Source organism: Ochotona princeps, chromosome 8 (assembly GCF_030435755.1).
Source record: "Ochotona princeps isolate mOchPri1 chromosome 8, mOchPri1.hap1, whole genome shotgun sequence".
Taxonomy (NCBI): Eukaryota; Metazoa; Chordata; class Mammalia; order Lagomorpha; family Ochotonidae; genus Ochotona; species Ochotona princeps.
Genome location: NC_080839.1, coordinates 15834713 through 15856420, shown reverse-complemented (window position 1 = coordinate 15856420; position 21708 = coordinate 15834713). Strand labels below are relative to the sequence as shown.

Genomic DNA, 21708 nt, shown 5'->3' with positions numbered 1-21708 from the left:
TTAGTGCTTAAAAAACAGACCTCCATAAAATTCTTTCCCATAAAAGCCCACTCAGCTAAAAGACGAACTAAGATCATCTGAAACCAGTGTCAGCAACATGAGTTTCATTTTTTGTTCCCACAAATTAAAGATCATCTCTAACTTACCTATGAAATTAATTAATCAGCAAAGCAGCTATAGAATTCAGCCAGGTTATGAAAAATAAATTACAACTGGAAAACCTGTAGTCTTTTGGTTTTAAAATAATTTATTTCATAGGTCTGTTTTAATTTCATTTTTCAGAGCATACATTATTTAACCAAGAGGTGCTGGACAGAGATTGTAAAAAGGGAGGAAACATTAAGGATAAGAAACCAGCTCAATTTCATTAGAATCTGATCCTACCTTGTTAAGTCTTGCTAAGGTAAATTTCTATCATACTTCTTTTTGTGCTTACAAAAGACATTAACTTCTGAATTTCCAATGTTGTAAATAAAAATTTTTACAGTAAGTATGCATTCAATTGACACACAAGGCAACCGAGTAAATTCTGTCATCAACATTAGCATAATGTGTATTTCCTGTCACTGCACTAACATTAAACTAAACTTCAAACCACAAAAACATTATGACTAACATTAAAAAGGCAAGCTGTAAGGTACTCAAAGCTTATAAAGGACAAATTGCACATGGTTAAGATGGGACATCATTTAACAAGGGCTGGTGTTGTGCATATGGCTGCTTTTTTTTATAAGAAGGCCACCGGCAAACAGGGCAACAGTGTCGGCCCCCAGCCAACCACATCACGATGCAATTCTGATGGAACACATGACCACAAGGCAACCCCATTAGTAAGCATTCATTTTCAAAATTCTCTAGGCAAACAACACATTCAGTACAGTGCAACATATCAGCAGGCCAGGCTAACCAGTCAGGTTCCATGTCTTCATTAGTGTTATAGGATCCATATGACCTCCCCCTTCTCTCATATGGGCCGGTCTGACAATATTTATTGGCACATGAACAAGCCTCAGCATCACAGTGACTTGAGCTTCCTGCAGAACTGTCCACTACACTTTGTTTATCTTCAAACACTTCCTTTTCACTGTCAAAAGAGTCTGTGTTCTCACTGTCTGAGTCATTTTCAGTATCTTGAGAACTCGCTGACATTTCCTCTTCAGACTGGAGTCCAAGGCATTTAAATCGCCACATTGGTAAGTTTTTGATATAATCGGTGGGAATCAGGGGGTGAAGCCAAAGGTCAGGGAAAGCTAACCGTTCCAGGAATAAATCAGGGTCTTCGTCCCAGTCAGATTCTACAGGAAAATTCTGGAAAGAAGCAATTGGGTGGAAGAGGTAGCTGGTGTACCAGTCCCACAGGCTCGACAACCACTCTAAGTTATTGGCATTGACTTCACCATGGTTGTTGCGTCGTCTCTTCTTCTCAAAGTAATCAATGAGTAAACCGTGTCCAAGGTACGTACTGAGAAACAGGGCTGGGTGTGAAGAATAAAACATCCAGTCTGCCCTTACCCATGAAGCCAGCGTCGTTGTATTGGAGTATCTCAACAATTTTAAGCTGTATTCGTAAAAGCTGTCTAAGTAAGGCAGCTGTAAAAAGCCCAACACAGGTAGCCAGGAAATGATCAACAGAGAATTGTAGGTCCCTAAAGTGCTTATGAGAACCACAAATCGTTTTATGGTGGCTCCCTGTGTAATAAATAAGTCCATCCAAGCCATAAGATTAACTAGAACCAGGCTCAAAACAAACAGATCATTCACTTCGGGTTGCAAGGAGCGCAAAAAGGAATCCATGGCCTGAAGTGATATAAATTCACCTGCATGGCTTCCATATCTGTAAATTCCTTCAGGAGTTCTAAGTATGTACGATGGCATATTATGTATGCCAATATCTGTCATATAGCTCTTGTTGTCCCAATTTTCCACATTAACAAAAATAAACTCAACTCTCCCAGTAAACTTTATACTTAGTGCAGAGAAGAAAGCTGGTGGTTGGTCAAGGTTGGCAAACAGGTATATTTTTATCCAGTACTGATCACTTTTATTCCATTCTTCTTTCAAGTGGTCAGCACTATAAATGGTTTTGATCCGAGAGGCTGCGTGAGCAGTTATCCACTTGAAAATGTGCTCTACTTCAATCTTGCGGCCATTATATTCTTTAAGCATGACTTTTCCTTTGGAAGTACTTGTTTGTGGAACAGACATAATGAGTGTGGATCGGACCCAGCCTCTTCTCCTGCAGTATCTGTAACAGAGTCAACTCGGAGTAAATCATTAGGCTGACAAGCGTTTTTTTTGTTTTGTTTTGTTTTGTTTTTCTCCCCAGCACCCAAAAGACATCCTCTTATGCAAATCAAATGACCCTCAAATAATCAAAAAAATCTGGTATTAACTCATGGCCACTGTGCAAGATGACAAAGCAAGCTTTTTTCCCCCTGTAGTTTGCTTTGTATTTGTTTTCATTTCTTTTGTTAAGGAAGTTATGTCTTTGAAAGTATCTGATGGGGCAGGTGCAGTGACATAACTGGCTAAGTCACTGCTTGGACACCTGCATTCCATACTGGAGTGCTGATTCAGGCCTAGCTACGCTGCTTCTGTGCTTGGGAAGCAGTGATGACTCAAGTACTTGAGTTCCTGCACCCATGAGGAGACCTGGATGGGGTTTCTGGCTCCTGGCTCCTGGCTCCAGCTGGCCTCAGCCTCAGCTGTCATAGTCATTTAGGAAATGAACCAGTAGATGCAAGTCACTTCTCTTTCCCTCTTCTATCTCCTGTCACTCTGCCTTTGTAATCAATCAGTACATTTGTAAGTGGTAGAGTTCCAAGAACCAGGGAACATGACAGCATCTCTGATGTACCTCTTTCTGTATGATGTGCTGATGAGACCTAAAAGATACAAGGCAATTAACTCCTTCTCACACGGAATTTAAAATCCTATTTTAAAAAAATCAATATAAGCTATATACGTTATTGCTAAATAAAGCAAAAAGAAGTTCATTAAAAAAAAGGGGAATGCTTTAGGGACTTCAGTTGGTGAGGATTTCACAGAAAATTTGGTAACCAGAATAGGTCTTGAAGGGTAGCTAGAATTCAGATGGGCAGAGAAGAGAGAAGGAAAAAACAAGTTGAGTCTGATTTGGTACAAGCTCCTTGAAGGTAGCAGCCATGCCATAGCCATTTATGAACTCAGCATCTACCATCACGCCTGCTGCACAAAGACAGTATTACCAAGTAAACTGCACAAGACCAACCCAGAAAACCGCTACAGCAAACACTTTTATTTTTCTATTCTCTTATCAAAGATCGGGAAGAATAATACTTAACGCAAAGGAATACACAAAGTAGGAGAAAAAATTTAGTCCAAGACTGCTCTACTTTACAGCAGAGTAAACACTGAAGAATTTAACTGAAATTGTTTATTTAGGTTTATCCAGTAGGGCCATCACTCTGCTCCTTTGTGGGAAGTGGACAGGTTTTAGCTGTGAGCTTTGTGATAATCTCCCCCTAAACCGGAGTGATAAAAATACTGAAAAGGCAAACAGCTGTTGCATTATGGTGGAGTGTTTATAAGTACATTTTCCTTTGTTTTAAAAACCATATTTAAAAAACCACGAACTTACACAAGGAACTGCAAGATACGTGAAACTTTCCTCAATAAAGTTATAAGAAAATTTACCACATATATTTTTTCATTATGAATTTGTAAATGGGTATTAGTAAATGTTTCTTTTTTACTTTTTTACTTAGAATAGTAAGATAAAATCACAGTTGTTATACTTTCACTTAGTAAGCATGGATTATGTTAAACTAATAAACATACTGCAAATTTATACAATTAGTTAAAACACAAAAACTCACACATAGCATATGGTTTTACAATAACACACCTAATTTTATCTTAGGAATTTTGTGATGTAATTTTTAAAAGATTGTTTATTTGAAAGGCAGACTGACAGAGATCTCCCATCTGCTGGTTCACTACCCTGCAGTGCCTGGAGCTGAGCTAGGCTGAAGCCAGAAACTCCATCTGCGACCCCCATACATTAGCAGGGGGTGTGTTGAGGGCAGAAACTCATGTACCTGGGCCATCATCTACTGCTTCCCTAGTACATTAGCTGGGAGCTGGTGGGAGGCAGCATGACCAGGGCTTGAACCAGTACTCTAACACGGGCATATCACAAAGCAGCAGTTTAATGTAATGTGCCACAAAGCTCATTGTATGATTTAATTTAAATAAAGGCAATATGGTATGTCTTAAAGACAGGTGGGTAAGCTATCCAGCTGACTCAGGATTACAGATGGGCCTGTCAGCTTCTTGATAAATTGACTCTTTTCTTTCACAAAACAAAGTTTCTTATTATCAGTATAGTTTTGGCTGAAATGGCTTAAAAAGCATACATTCCTATAAAATGCAGATCTTTTATCCCTTAACACTGAATTTGTACACACATAACAACTCAGTCATTAACATGAATTTAATTCTCACCCATGCCAAAAAAGCAAGTCTAATACATACAGATAATTGCTTTATTTACATCTTAAATATCGCTAAGTAGCTTCAAGATTTAAATTGTGTAGGCTACTTGCAATGACACATTTCTATTCATGGTCATTCTTTTTATCTTCTTAAAACTACTCTGGATTCCTGACTCTAAAATAGATTAAGATTTTATTTTTTCTTCTTGTAAGGAAATACTTTGTTTACTTTCTTTTCAGTTCAGAGTGACAGTTTTCAGATTTATAGGCCAGACAGAATTTGAGGGTACCAAAGGAAAGAAAATTCCATGTATCACAGGCCTTTCAATAATTTATTTCTTAAAAGTTTCTGATTAACATGTAATACTTGTATGTTTTTTATGCAGTACTGTGCAATATTTTAATACATGTAAACAATGTCTCAAATCACGTTCTCCAGATTATGAGAAAATCTGTAAGACTTAGAAAACATCAGACACATTCATGGAATCAGCGGTCAAAAGAAATCCAATAAACAGTTCATTGAAACTTTTGAAACTCTGGCCAAACGGAAATGAACATTAATGCTTCACGTTCCTTTTTAGGAATAAAATATTGTCCTGGTTGTCTTCTCCCTTCTGTGGAGGTCACAGAATAAACAAGTCCCTAGGCAAAATCCCCAGCAGCAAGAAGGTCAGTAGTGGAAAAGTCCCTAGGCAGTGGCCATCTGCCTCCACTATGTATCTCCCATGCTGTAGCAGCAGTCCACTTTGGCTGTCCTGCCTGCCTTGTTATTCCCCCGCAACACGAGCAGCAGTCGGCTAGCCCCTGGCTATCCTGACTGCCCCTGCTCTCTTGCAGTGTATTTGATAAATCTAACTCCGCTCACACACTGACCACTCTGGTCACATCTTTCCACCATCTGTGATGTTGACCTTAACTGGTCACTCCTCCTGACACCTTCCTGTTCCATGCCTCTTCCGTGGGTCCCCATTCTTGATGCTTCCCCGTTAAGCTCTCCAAGTGCCAGTTTACCATTCAGTCCCTGCAATTCTCATGTTCTCCATCATTTCTTTCTTACCTCTCCACAGATACACATATAAATGCCACCACCCCTCTTTTCTCAAAAAGAAAAAGAAAAGAAGAACACTGAGTTGGCAGGAAAAGTCTCTGCAACAGATCTCCTGGCTGAGAAAGAGAGGAGTTAGACTCAGGCCAGACTATCATGCTAGGATATGGGGAAAGAAGCCAAAGCTGGTACACCTCAGTAGAATCAGAAGCTTCTCGCAGGAGACTACCTAGAGACTCCCACAGAGAAAGGACTACCCAAAGAAGCCACAGGAGCTTGATACTGATCTGACAACAAGATGATGACTCAGTTATTCAAATATGATTAAAACACATTCTGAGTAACATTCTCTGACCACTCATGCTCTTCACATTGAAATTCGGAACATCCTTTTCTCTTAATCTTTATATTTTGTTATCTCTATAGTTAGAAGAAAAAAGGCAGAGTGTCTACAGCACAGGAATTCTAGCTGTGGTTAGAAAACTTCAATTGAGAAAGGACCACATTGGAACTGATACAAGGTCTGTCAAAATCATCTTTGTGATAAAACTGAAGATGAATAGAAGTATACCATATTTCAGCTGGTACAGAATCAAGAATTTTTCAAATGAAAAGCTAGAAAAATCTGTACTAAAATTCTCTGGACTCAACTATGACACTTCTGATACACTTTTCCTTTTAAGATTACACTATAAAAAAATCAACTACTACCATTTCTTTCAGTTTTTCATGTTTAGTAGGTTTTTATTTTCTGTTATGAATAGTTTATTTCTGAATTTTTATCAGTGTTAATTTACATTAGGCTGTATCATTGTGTTTAACCTTTATATTAAAAAATTTTTTTTAATTTACTTATTTAAAAAGAGTTACAGTAAGAGAGAGAGTGAGAGATTTTCTATTTGCTGGTTCATTGCCTAAATGACTGCAATGGTTTTAGTTAGGCTGCTCCAAAGCCAGGAGCTTCCTCCAGGTCTCCCACGTGGGTGCAGGGGCCCAAGTACTTTGGTCATCTTTCACTGCTTCCCTAGGTCCATTAGCAGGGGTCCACATCAGAAGTAGGGCAGTTGGGACATGAACCGGTGCCCAACTATAATGCTGGTGTTGCAGATGGTAGCTTTATCCATCAAGCCACAGCACTGGCCCCTAATCTTTATATTTTTAAAGAACTTTTTATTTAAAACTTTCTAACATATTTATATATCACAGTACTTGAAACCTATTATTGACTTGAATATAAATACACTGATTTTTTTTTTTTAAAGATTTATTCATTTTATTACAGTCAGATATACAGAGAGGAGGAGAGACAGAGAGGAAGATCTTCCATCCGATGATTCACTCCCCAAGTGAGCCGCAACGGGCCGATGCGTGCCGATCCGATGCCGGGAACCTGGAACCTCTTCCGGGTCTCCCACACGGGTGCAGGGTCCCAAGGCTTTGGGCCGTCCTCAACTGCTTTCCCAGGCCACAAGCAGGGAGCTGGATGGGAAGTGGAGCTGCCGGGATTAGAACCGGCGCCCATATGGGATCCCGGCGCGTTCAAGGCGAGGACTTTAGCCGTTAGGCCACGCCGCCGGGCCCTGATTTTTTTTAAAAGATAAATTCTATAGTCCAGCTGCCACATGCAGTGCTGGCATCCCATGTAACACTGGCCAAAATCCTGGTTGTTCCACTTTCAATTTAGTTTCCTGCCAATGTGCCTGGGAAAGGAGAGAAGATGGCCCAATTATTTGGGTTCTTCCCATCCATGTGGGAGACCTAGATGGAGCTGCAGGCTCCTGACTTTGGTTTGGAGCAGCCCTGGCTATAGTGGCCATTTGGGGAGTGAACCAACAGCTAGAATATCTCTCTTTGTATTTCCCTCTAACTCTACTCTACAAATAATTAAACTTTTTAAAAAACTTTAATTAAACTTTTTAAAAAGTTTTTTTAATAAAAAACTTTTAAGGAAAATGGTTCATATTAATATTTTGATTTTTGGCATTCTCTAATAAAACCCATCTTTCCTGGTATTGTGATTATCAGAGGCGAGAGGAAAAGTCTTTTAGTTTTTTTTTTTTTTTTAAGCATTTAAGATTTTATTTGGCAGTAAAAGAACTAAATCTTTGGTAAACAAAAGACATAAAGAAGACTGGTTTCTTTCTCATTAGAATATTAAGACACAGGGTGTCTTGGACATTTCAACAAAAGACACTGGGTTGTGATCATGGTTTTGTGGTGAATATGAGAATGGCAGTTTTATGGGTAGAAAAATGGGGAGTTATGAGATGTAGGAACTTTCAGATTCAAGGGGAAGTTCTACGGTAACTGCATCTACATAACTAGAAGGTAAAATCAGAGTTGTGAGGTCAGAAGCAAACGGGAGGTTAAGGCAGGGAAACAACGGTTTAGCAGTTTCCTACAGTCAATGATTTGTTCATCATGGCAAACATGCAGAAAGGACACAGGTAAGTCAGGTGCACATACTACACTAGAAACTCGCTAATACTGTGCACTGAAGGATTTTCTACATATACATCAGTCACAGGCCTCCGCCGCAGCACTAAACCAAACAGAGTATATATGATTAGTTTTACTATACTCATCAGATGAACAATTAAATGAATGTGTACAAGTTATAACTTAGTGACATTAGAAATGGAAATAAACATTTCAAAGAATAAATAATAGAACATGAAGACAAACTAATGTATCAAACTGAATACTGGAAGTTACCACCCAAAATATGAAACCCTCTGAACATTCTTTCCTGTGAAGACAAAGGAAAAAAGCCAAAAAAGCAGTAAAGGACAAAAAAAAAGAAAATGGTTGACTAAAGAAAAAAGATGACTCTGATTTTGGATGTTAGGGAAAAGAATGCACGTAGGGGCAACTGCAGAGCTGATGGAAAACAGCACAGTAATACAGACTACAGGTTAGAATTACAAGCTAAAGCCGTGAATATGCCGTGGTCATTTTGGGTAAGAAAACTGATACGCAGAGCTGCAGACACACTCTTACAAAGGTATCCCCTAACTGGGACAAGTGTTTGGTACAGCAGTGAAGATGCTCCTGGGATGCCCATCTCATCCTAGAGTGCCTGGATCTATGTCGCAGCTCTGTTTTTCACTCGTTTCTTGTGAATGTGCACTCCTGCAGGCACCAGATGATGGCTCAAGTAGTTGGGCTCCTGTCATCTAATGTGGGAGGCCCAAATAAATGGAACTCTAGTCTCCTGGCTCTGGCTTGGCCTAACCCCAGCTGTTGCATTTCTGTCCCTGACTCTGACTTTCAAATAAAATGGAAAAGAAAAACAAAAGGTTATTCATAACAGAAAGAACAGCAGAGGTGGGGCTGAAAATAAAAGGAAGTACAAATTTATCAAAAACTATTAATCAAGCATTTGTGCAAATGCCAGCATGGTAAATAATACAATCAGCTTTCAGCTCAAGCACCTTTATTAAACACAAAAAGCCTTGGTTGCCTAGTTAACTCACCTGGGATCACTGGAACAGTTGAACGTGCCTGTACGTATTCCAAATCTTGACACCTTTTTGACCATTTTCTCCCAGTGAATTCTACCCACCAATGGACTTCGGTCATTTGCTATAACCTATCCCCCAAGAAAGAAGAAGAAACTTTAATGACCAAAAATGAAATCAAATTAATCTTTTTTCTTCCAATTTGTGATATAATTGTTCTTTCTGGAAAAAGATCCTCTGTTCCCAGCTCTTGTCTACTGTGCTGTTATTAATGTAGTTCTTGAAGGAGTAATTGTCCAACTGGAAAACATTCAAAGCACTAACTTCAGTACAATAAACTCCTACATTCCAGCCATTATACAGAAGGGTAGTCAAAACCAGATTTAAAAAACAGCCACGGGCTCGGCAGCATGGCCTAGCAGCTAAAGTCCTCGCCTTGAAAGCCCCGGGATCCCATATGGGCGCCGGTTCTAATCCCGGCTGCTCCACTTCCTATCCAGCTCCCTGCTTGTGGCCTGGGAAAGCAGTCGAGGACGGCCCAATGCATTGGGACACTGCACCCACGTGGCAGACCTGGAAGAGGTTCCAGGTTCCCGGCTTCGGATCGGGGCGCATCGGCCCGTTGCGGTTCACTTGGGGAGTGAATCATCGGACGGAAGATCTTCCTCTCTGTCTCTCCTCCTCTCTGTATATCTGGCTGTAATAAAATGAATAAATCTTTAAAAAAAAAAAAAAAAAAAAAAAAACAGCCACATTCTCCACCACATGGTCTCTTTTCTAGAGTTAAGTTACACAAGAAGAAAATGGCCCTTGGAGTCATTGTTCTTTGTTTTTTTTTTTTTTTTTTTTTTTTTTTTTTTTTTATAAAGAGGTCAACTGTATTACTTCTTTTTTTTTATTTTATTTTTATTACAAAGTCAGATGTACTGAGAGGAGGAGAGATAGAGAGGAAATGGAGCTGCCGGGATTAGAACCAGCGGCCATATGGGATCAAGGCAAGGGCCTTAGCCACTAGGCCACGCTGCCAAGCCCTGTTCTTTGTTCTTTAAAGAAAGCATTAAACAACAATTAATCCAAATAAAACTTACTAAAAATTATCACACGTGAGTTCAACAAGTTCATATTTTACTTTTTTCAAAATTTAACTATGGAGTCAAGACTCAAACACATGTTTTCCATTAAATTATGCTTTTAACAAACCAATATTATTTCTATGCCTTAACAATCATCAAAGGCTCTAACATATGAAAGGAATTACATTCTTGATCCTCTGCAAATTTACCAGTAAGCTTTCAAATGCAATCAGGATTGGAAAAACATCTAGATTTTTAAAAAGAGAAAAAAGTTTCCAAATTCATTCAAAATATTCAATGATAATGGCTTTTCTTTTTTTTTATTTTAAAGATATATTACTTTTATTAGAAACAGGTTTACAGAGAAAAGGAGAGAGAGAAAGCTCCTCTGTCTGCTGGTTCACTTCCCAAGTAATGACCCCAAGCCACAGTCAGAGCTGAGCTGGTAAGATGCCAGGAGCTTCTTCCAGGTCTCGCACATGGCTTTGGGCCGTCCTCTACTGCTTTCCCAAGTCACAAGCAGGGAGCTGGATAGGAAGTGGAGCAGCCCAAACATGAGCCAATGCCCATATGAGATCACAGGAGTTCAAGATGAGGATTTAGTCACTAAGCCATTGCCCCAGGCCCAACAATGACTTTTATTTTTTTTTTTTTAACAAATGTCAGTCTTTCTAATCATTACTCCTATTTCCGTTTTATTCTCAAATCTTTCTATCTTGAAGGAAGGAAAATTTCAATTAAGATATTAGTAAAAAACAAAAACAAAAACAAATAAGGGGTTGGTGCTTGGCATGGTGGCTAAATTGCCTCCAAAGCAATGCCTGCTTCAAGTCCTCGTGGCTCTGCTTCCCGTCCAGTTTCCTACTAAGGCACACCCTTACGAAGCAGATGACGGCTCAGGTCCTTGCGCTCCTGGTTTAGGCCTAGCTTAGCCTGACTGCTGCAGTCAGCTGGGAGTGAACTAGCTGGTGGAAAACGCATTGCCACCTGTCTCTGCCTTTAAAATAAATTGAAAGATAAACACTAAAATTGAAAACATAGCCAAAATTTTAAAATATTAAAACAAAACCACAAAACTTATTCAATGAAACTTAAAGGAAAGCCGGAAATATCTAAAGTTGTCATGAAATCATCTGATTTACTTTAAGTCAGTGTACATGAGCCAACTTTATTTTCACAAATGCTATTATTATAAATACTATTCCATCTAAAATTACAATACAATACTCCGGGACCTCTGATCTTCCTGGCAGGAAAGAGCATTTTCAAGTTTAAAGAGTTTCCAAGAAGCTCTAGGTAGATGAGTAAAATGAGTGCCAATGGTCAACTCCCTCGGAAAGGCAACACATACTGCAGCTACCTCAACTGTGTTCCCTCAAGTGGGAGGTCTGACAACCATCAGGGAGCAGGAACTGACTGTGTGGTAATGGACAAATTACTCAAGTTCCCTTTTGTGCCAATATTCCACTGATGTGATCATTCTCCTCACACAAACATACACGTCTATGTGACATTTGTGACATAGCTTTGATGCTGCCTAAACACACATATGCACAATTAGAGCATTGAGGCAGGTTATTTTGATGGTATTCTTTAATGAAAATCAGTGGTTTCACTGAGGGAGAAATGTCCCAAAACTCGAATGGTTGAGGTAACCAGGAAGAAGGTGTCACGAGGATGCGTTCCTAGCAGATGAAAGCTCTTTTTGAGGAAGTTCACACTGGTTATATTACTCATTAAGACTTTTCACATTTTTCTTTGCTTTTTAAAATTAGTTTTGCCTTGCAAAATCAAAGACAAGCAAAGCAGGCTTCTTCTCTTTCTCCTTCCTTCCTTCCTTTTGTTTGCCACCACTCAAGAATAAGCTCTTCATTTGATCAAAGTCTTGAACTTACTTTTCAGATTCTCAAGACGATTTACAAGTCTGTGCAGTCACATCACTATTTTTCCCTTTTTAAAAATGAACTCCACGTTCAGAACTTTCCTATTCTTGATTAAGGGTGCATATAATACACATTTCTCAGGTCTGTGTGTGTCCTGGCACTGCATCCAGTACTTAAGGGATGGCCTTTGTCAAAGTAAATGTGGCCTAAGTCTCAGTGTGTTTCATCAAAGCTCCAATGCTAGGAAAGGAAAAAGGAATGGGAGAAAATTGTTCCCTGGTACCTTCTGGTTCATGCAAAGGTGGCAGAAACAAGGGAAGAGAGCTGGGAACACCTCAGGAGCAGTTAAATGACAATATACCACCCAAGGCTATCCTGGTACCTGCTTTCAACAGATTTAAGGTTCCCTGACTGAGAGCTACACAAAAATACAAAAAAAAAAAAAAAAAAAAAAAGCAGATTATATGACTATTGTAATATTTGTGCAATTAGAGATTGCTTAGTCCAATATCCTAGATAAGGTAACTACTGTCCTTTAACTGAAGGATTCTAAAGGATTACCAAATTAAATTTAGTGGAATTTGGAATAAGCACTATAAAAAGACTAAAATTTTCATGAAATAATTCCTCTGAGTCACACTATATAACAGAATACTCTAAGCCTATTGCCACTCTAGTGTGCCAATACCAATCTCCAATTTAAAATTCAGAGATTAAACATTCAGTTGACAAGAAAAGTTACAGCTTCTGTGATAAATACTTTCAGACAAACAAAACCACCCAAAAGCTGAGTGAAAATATAGCCTGAGTTCCAGGTTACAGAGGCCTTGGCAAAACAGAGTAGACGAAAGGCAGTCTTCCCATTTCTCTTCCTGGGGCACCTGCCCCTGTAGCTGGCTTCAACACTTACTTATCATTATAGTCCCTGCAACTGGTACAGTACCTAGATCATCTGGGTGCTTATAACTATTTAAGCTGAACTGAACTAGCAGGCTATTTTGCTGTTGAGTAGCTTGTTCTATTTCAGATTACACAGATTCTCTAAAAGACACATCCTGTTTTTGCTCTCTGTTACAGTGAGAGTCTTTTCCCCCACAACTTGCCACCTGAATGTCTTCTGGGTGAGCAGCAGTACAAGCAGCACCCTGCTACTCACTGCATGTCACTGTCCTTCCTTCCAGTCAGATAGAAATTCAATGCATTTAAAGATACATTATGGATAAGAACTCTGGTCATACTCCAGTTAAAAGTGTTAATTCTCACACAATATCATGCAGGTTCAGTTAAATAATAAAGTTTCTTAGAACAGGAGTGCTGTGCTTCGATATTTTCTTCATTTCTTATGATTTCTAACAGAATCCCTACTTTCAAAAAATCATAGATCAGTCTATTGATATATATATATACACATATGCATATATACACATATATTCTACAAACTGCATAAACTCATTAGTAGTAAAGATGATTGGCAAAACTAAACTAAATGACATCACAAATTTTTTTTGTATTCTCACCAGCTAACTTTGAGTAAGCACAGATAAAAGTTTTTCACCAATACAAAATGCAGAATAGGGCCCAGCAGCGTGGCCTGGCGGCTGGGGTCCTCGCCTTGCACGCACCAGGATCCCATATGGGTGCCGGTTCTAATCCCGGCAGCCCCGCTTCCCATCCAGCTCCCTGCCTGTGGCCTGGGAAAGCAGTCGGGGACGGCCCAAAGCCTTGGGACCCTGCACCCGCATGGGAGACCTGGAGGAGGTTCCTGGCTCCTGGCTCCAGAGCGGCACAGCATCGGCTGTTGCGGCTCACTTGGGGAGTGAATCATCGGATGGAAGATCATCTTCTCTGTCTCTCCTCCTCTCTGTATATCTGACTTTGTAATAAAAATAAATAAATCTTCAAAAACAAAAACAAAAACAAAATGCAGAATAAAGCAATTTGCAATTTATTTCATCTCCAGAGTAGTGTTCAGTAGGAAATAAAAAAATTAGAATATCCTGAAACAAAACTACCATCCAGGAGCAAAGGTAAGCAAGATTAAAATCACCCATCAAAAAAAAAAAAAAATCACCCATAAAATCTTTTCACCCAAACAGTCAAAATACATACGTAACACTTAACTAAATACCGACCCAAATCTGTATTCCAATTCACAAGATGCTTTTCACTGCTATCTGAATTTCTGGGACTTTAAACTCCTTATCATAATGACACAGCCAGAAAGGAACAAATATATCCTTCCTTGAACTATGACAAATGCCAAACCAGATAAAATAAAATATGAAAAGGACAAATCCACAAAACCCATACATTATGCTAACTTTTTCTATTTCCAAAGTCTATTCAAGGTGCCACTTGCCTTTCTGAGCAATTCTTTTGTGAAAAAAGCACCTGTCCTCTAATGGTGACGCCAAGCAAGCTGAGTGGTGGCAGAATCAAAGCAGCCACAAAACTGGAAAATAAATACCTAATGAAAGATAGGCGCTAGGACTGGGAACAAAGAAGGAACTCTCAGAATATGAGAAACACCAGCCGGGAAAAGAATACTTGGTTTTTGTGGATTATGTGGTGTATTACCAATAAAATGTTATTTTGTGTTGCTACCTTGAAAACTAAAATTAGTTCTATTCATATCCCCTTGCAGACAACACAGGACAGATGCTGCCTGACAACTAGAAGACGACTGAATTGATTAGAATTTGTGTTATTTTCTGCTATCAAAACATTCCTCCTGGATTTAACAAATGATAGAGCAAATACATTTGCCAGCTTCTTTCAGAAAAAAAACAATAATCTAAAATGTTGGGTCCAGTGCAGTAGCCTAGTGGTTTAAGTCCTTGCCTTGAATGCGCCAGGATCCCATATGGGCGCCGATTTGTGTCCTGGCTCCACTTCCCATCCAGCTCCCTGCCTGTGGCCTGGGAAAGCAGTTGAAGATGGTCCAAAGCCTTGGGACCCTGCACCCGGCATGGGAGACCCAGAAGGTCCTGACTCCTGGCTTTGGATTGGCTCAGCTCTGGTCACTGTGGCCATTTGGGGAGTGAACTAGCAGATGGAAAATCTGTCTCTCAGCCTCTTCCTCTCTCTGTACATCTGACTTTCCAATAAAAATAAAATATTAAAAAAAAGTCCAAATTGTTAAAAACTGAATTCTTGAAGGTTATTCTTTTAAAAGATTAAATAAATATGATCTGAGCTGAAATAATTCAAGGAACTGAGAGAACATTTTTCTTCTCTTGGAAGGGTTTTTCAATTTTAAATGCAGGTTAAATAATAGAGAAAGCCAATATCTAATTCTCCTCTAAGACCATAAACCAGATGATTTGTTGATCTCTGAGTTAGTGAATTCACAGGACCAGGGGAAGGGTTTCTGGCTCATTCTTCTCAGTTTTTCTGCCACAGACTCTTTCTCTAGAACAAACTGGCCACTGGACAGGCACACAAGCCAGCCTGTGGTGACCAGCTCAAACCTTGAGAGCCACTTGGAAAATTAAGTGTTTGTCCTACTGCATCATTTCCAAATACAAACGCCACGTAAATACATTCCATTTTTCTTAGAAGTCATTAGTAGACGTGGGTCTCCCATGTGGGTGCAGGGTCCCAAGGCTTTGGACCATCCTTGACTCTTTCCCAGGTCACAAGCAGGGAGCCAGATAGGAAACAGAGCATACGGGGCTTGAACCAGTACCATATGAAAACAAATGAGAAAAATTTATCAAGTAGAATTTATAATGCTAATATTTTAGACCATTGCTTGTTCTTAATTTCATTCAAGTGTCTCCCAATAAGAGAACTCCTTGTGCTTCCTGTTTCCTTCACCTGCTACTGCTTCCTCTTAATACTTTCTACCAACTGATAGTAGGTGACATATTTCTTTGGTGTCTGCATCTCCCAAGTAGAATTTGAATGGCCTGAGAGAGCAAGGACTTAGCCTCAAAACTGCTCCTGGCTTTCCTCTATGACCCAAAACAATGCCTAGCATCCATATCTTCTGAATAAACTCTCTGACAGTTAAATCCATACATTATGTTTTTTCTTTCTTTTTAAAGATGTGTTTATTTTTATTGGAAAGGCAGATCAGATTTATGGAGAGCAGGAAATATAGAGAGGTTCACTCCCCAAGTGGCTACAGTGGCCAGAGCTGAGCCAATTTGAAGCCAGGAGCCAGGAGCTTCTTCCAGGTCTCCCACGCAAATGCAAGGTTCCAAGGTCTTGGACCATCCATCCTCAACTGTATTCCCAGGCTGCAAGCAGGGAGCTGGATGGGAGTAGAGCAGCTGGGACACAAACCGGCACCCATATAGGACCCAGCATTTGCCAGGTGAGAATTTAGTCACTGAGCCATCACGAGGGGCCCGATATATTACCTTTAATAGGATATCAAAAAAGTTGCTCATGTATAAGAACACATGCTAACTAGTGAAACAGAATATGTTTGTCATTTCAGGCAGCACAACAAGGACCAAAAAAATTTTCAGACTTAAGATATGGCTCTTCTAAGCTCTGAGGGCACTTAGCGTCCTTGGGATTGGTCAATGTGGTTGATAACCATTTAGATCATGAATACAGACAAGGCAATGGGACCAGTTACTGAATTTCAGTAATTTAAAATTATTAGAATCCATGAGTCTTCCTTTATCAAGACCATTAGAAACAAATCCAAGAAAAAATAAATGTAATAACAACTTATACATAAAAGCTCTGAGGTAGCTAGAGCATATTCTTCAATACCAACACAGAAATAAATTAAAATTTGAAAGGATCACATACAGATTGCATGTGACCCTTCTAAGGCTTTCCCTGTACTGAACCTAAAAAGCCTAATCATCTAGAATGTAAATGCTCAAACACAATAAGAGGTTCAAAAAAGGTATGCATATCCAAAGCAATCCCCATTGTAATTCTTAAACCTGAACCCTTTAGCAGAGTATACTGCTATATTATTCCTCCTTCTGTAGCTGTGTATTTATGTATTTGAGACTGTGTGCTACAGAAAATACTCAACAATTGCACTGGCAAATTTTGTCACATAAGGTCATTTAATCCATATATTACCCTTTTTCTTTCTTTTTTGTTTTAGATTTTAAAAATTATCATCAGTGATATTATTTCTTTCTTTCTTTCTTCAGTGATACTATCAGACCAACTAGGAAGGTCTTAGAATGCCAAGTTTCTCTACCATATTAGTTCTCAGACAGAAATGCCAAGAAGTGCTTTTAATGTTCATATTCTGAATCAAACTCTGCTAATCCCAGTGTGAAATGACAGGAGCACTGAACCAGCAATCAAAGCATATAAGGTTTGATCCTGGTTCAGTATTACTGGTAAGGGTACCAGGACCTTGGGCAAGCTGCTTTACAACTTTAAAGCCTCAGACAAGGGTAGGTCAATACGACTCCCAAGCTTCAGTCACTTACAGGCTACATTCTCAATTCTGTCATTTCCATTCTGTTAATCTATTTGGCATGTCACTTTGGGCGAATGCACACTGTAATCTCGTGTTCATGAAATTATATATTTAATATAATAGGTTTTAAAAGTTTATTAAACACAAAAACGATGTGTCCACTCATTTACCATAAATCACACTTTGGAGAGCATAAAAGACAACTTTCAAGGCCATTCCTAGCTCTAAAGTTCTAATATGGTAATTAAATCTCACACTTCTGATGTAACTATATTTAGCAACTATAATTCATCATCAAAGCAAAGCCATACGCCCCCTTGCCCCACATCAGTTCCTCTTCTAAAATTACATAATTGGCTGTTCCACTAACAGGACTGTTTTTTTTTTAAGCTCTTCCCTCAGGTACAAAACTGTTTGTCTACTGATTCATAAAATTGGAGCTAAAAAAAAATTGAGAAACATGCAAATTACTAAAGAAAATGAATACATCTGTGTGCTTCTCATCTCCACAAAGCACACCAACTAAAACAGATTTGCTTCTATGCTTCTAAACATAACAGCCAGGCTCCTCTCTCCCAACAATCTTTCCCACTTTACAATTCTCATTTTCCTTGGTCTGCAGGACTTCTTTCAAGAGAGAACTAGAGGCTCCTTGTGGGAACTGAGTTATGTCTAGGAAGCAAGTATACTCTGTACAGAAATCTCACTGCCAGGTACATATTATTTTGATAAAAAAAATTCTTGGAGGGTTCTCAAATGATCAAGAACTATCAGAATGTGCCATACCTGGACCAACCAGATGCCATCTTTTGTGTCTTCCACGAGCTCATAGAAGTGCATTTCACCACTGAAGTTGGTGCTAGAAGCAGACTCGGAAGCTGCTTCTTCCTTCAGAGCAGAGTAGAGCTCACCCTCCATCAAGTCACCTGCAGAGGGGAAAGATGGCACTAGTAACATTTCAAGCACCCCACCTCCCAACCTCAGGGATTTAATGCATTCTTACATTGTTAGGAACTCTGCTATCAAATCTTCACTAAACACCATAAGGAAAAAAGCAGTGGACAGTTTGGGTGTTTGGCCTAGCAGGGAGAGGTCACTTGGTCTGCTCGGCTCCCTAGAAGGCGGCAGGTGATGGCTCAAGCAGCTGGGTCCCTGACACCCACATGGAGACCTGCATGGAGTTCCAAGCATTTGTCTCTGGCCTGATCAAGCCCTGGCTTTGTGGCATCTGAGTGAACCTTGATGGCTGGGAGACCTAGCTCTGTGATCATCTGTGATCATCTGCCTGCTTCACAATGGATATTTAGCATATGACATGTCCAGTCTTCACATCATTTTATACAGTATGATTTAGATGATTACAATATTAAGTATTTTAGAAATGGGCTTGTTACATATGTCATCAGCCCCACTTAAAACAGTGACAGGCTTATATGACTTGAGGGCTAGAATTTTACCACGTAGGACGGGTACCACATTCATATACTAGTTTACTGTATAAATTTAGAACTTGTATCATCAAACAAAAAGCAAAACATGTCAAGTTATTTTAAATTCTGAAGTGAATAAAACCAGCACTGTTCCATTACAAAAGCAAAACTAATCACAATGAATACCTAACTTTTACGGTTAAATTGACATACCAAGACTTTCCTGCTATAAAATTAGTGATCTGAGTCATACTCTTGTGGGTTGTATATATTCTTTAGATGATATGTAGACACACTGTATGCTCAACATGGGATGTATTTTTTGGGCTAAGAGAAGCAACAAGAGCTGCTGCTGTAGTGTAGTGAGTGAAGACGCCACCAGCACTACCGGCATCCTATATGCACATTGGTTTGAATCCTGGTGAGTCCATTTCTGATCCAACTCACTACTAATGCACCTGGGAAAGCCACAGAAAACAAACCAAGTTCTAGAGTCCCTGCACCCCTGTAGGAGGCCCGGAGAAAGCTCCTCCTTCTGTCTGGGCCACCCGAAGTGTTAAGGCCATTTGGGAACTAAACAAGCAGATGGAAGGTCTTTCTCTGTCTTCGCCTGTCTGTAATTCTGTCTTTCAAATAAAACCAAGGATTTTTGAAATGTCAAAAGATGATTTGATTTTTGCAGCCAAGACATTTCTCATTCATAAACCCAGAGATCTTATTTATTTATTAGAAATCTTTTATTTAGTGTATTCCATCTTCTCTACAGAAACGAAAGTCACCACAAATCAGTTCGTAAACAAGGGCTAAGAGCACACAATGTCATACAGGGTGTCTTCAGAAATTCCACCGAACATGAAAAAGACCTGTGTATGGATTTCAACTTTTTCACGCACCAAAATAAGCCTGTCTTTCAATTTGCCCCCCATAAATTTCCTCATGTTTTCTCTGAAGGAAAAATCAAGGGTCCCTTTAACAGACAGGATTCCCTTGTTCATCCCAGTAGTTTTAGAGCCCTTAACCTCCAAGGTGTATTCTAGTATATCATTCCTGAGCGGCTACAGGGTCCGAAATAAGGAGAAAAAGAACTGGTTTGTGTTTTGTTTGGGGTAGAAGCCCCTGCTGAGGATCCACTGGAAATAACACAGCAGACAAGCCATCAGTTTGGCTTTGTACAGCAACTGAGAATCAAGTGCTCCTCAGCCCAAGTTCCCCCTTTTCAGGAACCTATCTAAACAAGCAGACGTCTTCACTCAGCAACAAAACAAATGAGTATTTCTCACCCAATCCTACCCCCAAACCTAGTTATGGAAAGTACCTTTTTTAAGAGAGAAAATATCCCCTTAGCACAATTACAATCCTATTCACCAACTCCCTGAGTGATTCAGCTCTGTCTGTGACCCAAGAGGGACGGAAAAAAACATCCAAGTGGAAGATGCACAATTGTTTATAAACATGCCAACAGAAACACCATCAAGGCAGACATCCCACAACATCCTGCCCTTATTATCGCCAGACTTCAAGTGTGAAAAGCCAGTACTGCACAGTGCCCACGTGACTCTGAAACTCACATTTTCACACTAAAGTCGCAGGCCCCACAGCCTCAGAAAATCCCACTGACATCCGATTCTTCCCACTACCCCCCCAATGAAAACTGCTACAGATGGACACAGCCTCCAAGCTTTTCTTGTATCTTTGTTTTGTTTTGTTTTTTGTTTTTTTGGAATTTCAACTGACAAATAATACTTTGCTGCCGTTCCCGAATTTGGGGGGGGGGGGAGGAAAGGGGAGGAGAGGAATGTGAACAGTCACTCAATGTAGCAAACTATAAGAAAGTACACTCAACTGTCATTCCTTAAAGTAACCCCAACAGACACATAACACCCCTTAGCTCCCTTGCTCAAAATTGGGGACCACATATTCTACCGCAGATCTGGACAAAGAAAACCAAGGAGTTAGCCGAACCCTTTCGGGGGGGACACCCGTCTCAGCCTGAGGGACAGGGGGTGGTGGGTGGCCCGGGTCGCCCCCTCCCCAGGCAGCCCGCCCCATACTCGCCTGACTTTTCCACCAGCTCCCGAACATCCTTCTTCTCGGGCAGCCCGGAGTAGCCCAGCCCCCGGCACTCCAGAATGGTCTTGAGTTTCTTGAAGCTCAGCGCCACCGGGTCCACCAGCTGGGTGGCGAAGATGCCAGTTTCATACCACACAATGGCCTCAAAAAACCTGGCCAGGACGAACAGGACCAGGAAATAGAGGAGCAGGAAGAAAAGCTTCAGCCACATCTTGGCCGGCGTGGCCTCCGGCTCCAGCGAGCTGAGAATGCGGGCACGAGGTGGTCCAAGGCGGCTCTCACGGCAGCCCCCGGCCCTGGCGCGCGGGGTGGTCACCGGCGGGTCATCCCCGGCGGCCGGGCAGGTGGATTTGGGGAGAGACGAGGCGGGCACAAGGCGCCAGGCCTTCCCGTCAAAAGGTGAGGAAAAGAAAAGGGGGAAAACTCAAAAACGTCCATCCATGAACACCGAACGGAATAGGACGCCCAGAGAGCAACAAAACGCCAGCAGCGTTTCCCTGGCGCAGAGCCCCTTCCTCCGGCACCGTAATCTGAAATGGGACGGAGGGGACAGACCCCAAAAAGCAGTTCAGCTCCTCACAGGTCCCGGCGGCGAGGCCGGACCCGAGCGGCGGTTGGCGGCCGCACCGCCAGGCTCCTCCGCGGCGCTCGGCCCGGCCAGGCCCGGGGCCCAGCGCGCCCTGGCGCGGGAAGGAGAGGCCGCCGCAGCGCCGCGCCCGGCGCCCAGGCCCCAGGCCCCGCCGGCCGCCCAGGCTCCGCGGGAAGCGGCTCCGGGTTCGCCCGGGCGGGCGGCGCCTCACAGAGACGTCGCGGTCTCCGCAGAGGGAAGTCGGACGCACGGGAGACCGTCCTGAAGGGGGA

At 40.9% G+C, this 21708-nt stretch overlaps 1 protein-coding gene across 2 annotated transcripts; it reads right to left on the bottom strand.

Moving 5' to 3' along the window:
• Nucleotides 1-227: 227 nt before the first annotated feature.
• On the bottom strand, nt 228-21198 carry RNF103 (ring finger protein 103). Of its 2 annotated transcripts, none has more exons than XM_004590729.2 (4): nt 20833-21198; nt 18134-18273; nt 9000-9115; nt 228-2245 (listed from the first exon to the last, which is right to left on the bottom strand). In XM_004590729.2, the coding sequence occupies exons 1-4, from the start codon at nt 21056-21058 to the stop codon at nt 673-675; spliced, it is 2055 nt and encodes a 684-aa protein (XP_004590786.2). In that variant the 5' UTR covers nt 21059-21198; the 3' UTR covers nt 228-672. The 2 variants fall into 2 exon arrangements, with proteins under 2 accessions (XP_004590786.2, XP_058523637.1); XM_058667654.1 differs by lacking the exon at nt 228-2245 and adding an exon at nt 2740-2885.
• Nucleotides 21199-21708: the final 510 nt, after the last annotated feature.

What these genes read in the sequence shown, in the direction of transcription:
- RNF103 (XM_004590729.2), bottom strand. Translation starts at nt 21,058, where the DNA reads ATGTGGCTGAAGCTTTTCTTCCTGCTCCTCTATTTCCTGGTCCTGTTC. An exon ending in GGAGCTGGTGGAAAAGTCAG is followed by an intron (nt 18,274 to 20,832) that starts GCGAGTATGGGG and finishes TCCCCTCTGCAG; the next exon opens with GTGACTTGATGGAGGGTGAG. An exon ending in AACTGTTCCAGTGATCCCAG is followed by an intron (nt 2,246 to 8,999) that starts GTGAGTTAACTA and finishes ACTCTGTTACAG; the next exon opens with ATACTGCAGGAGAAGAGGCT.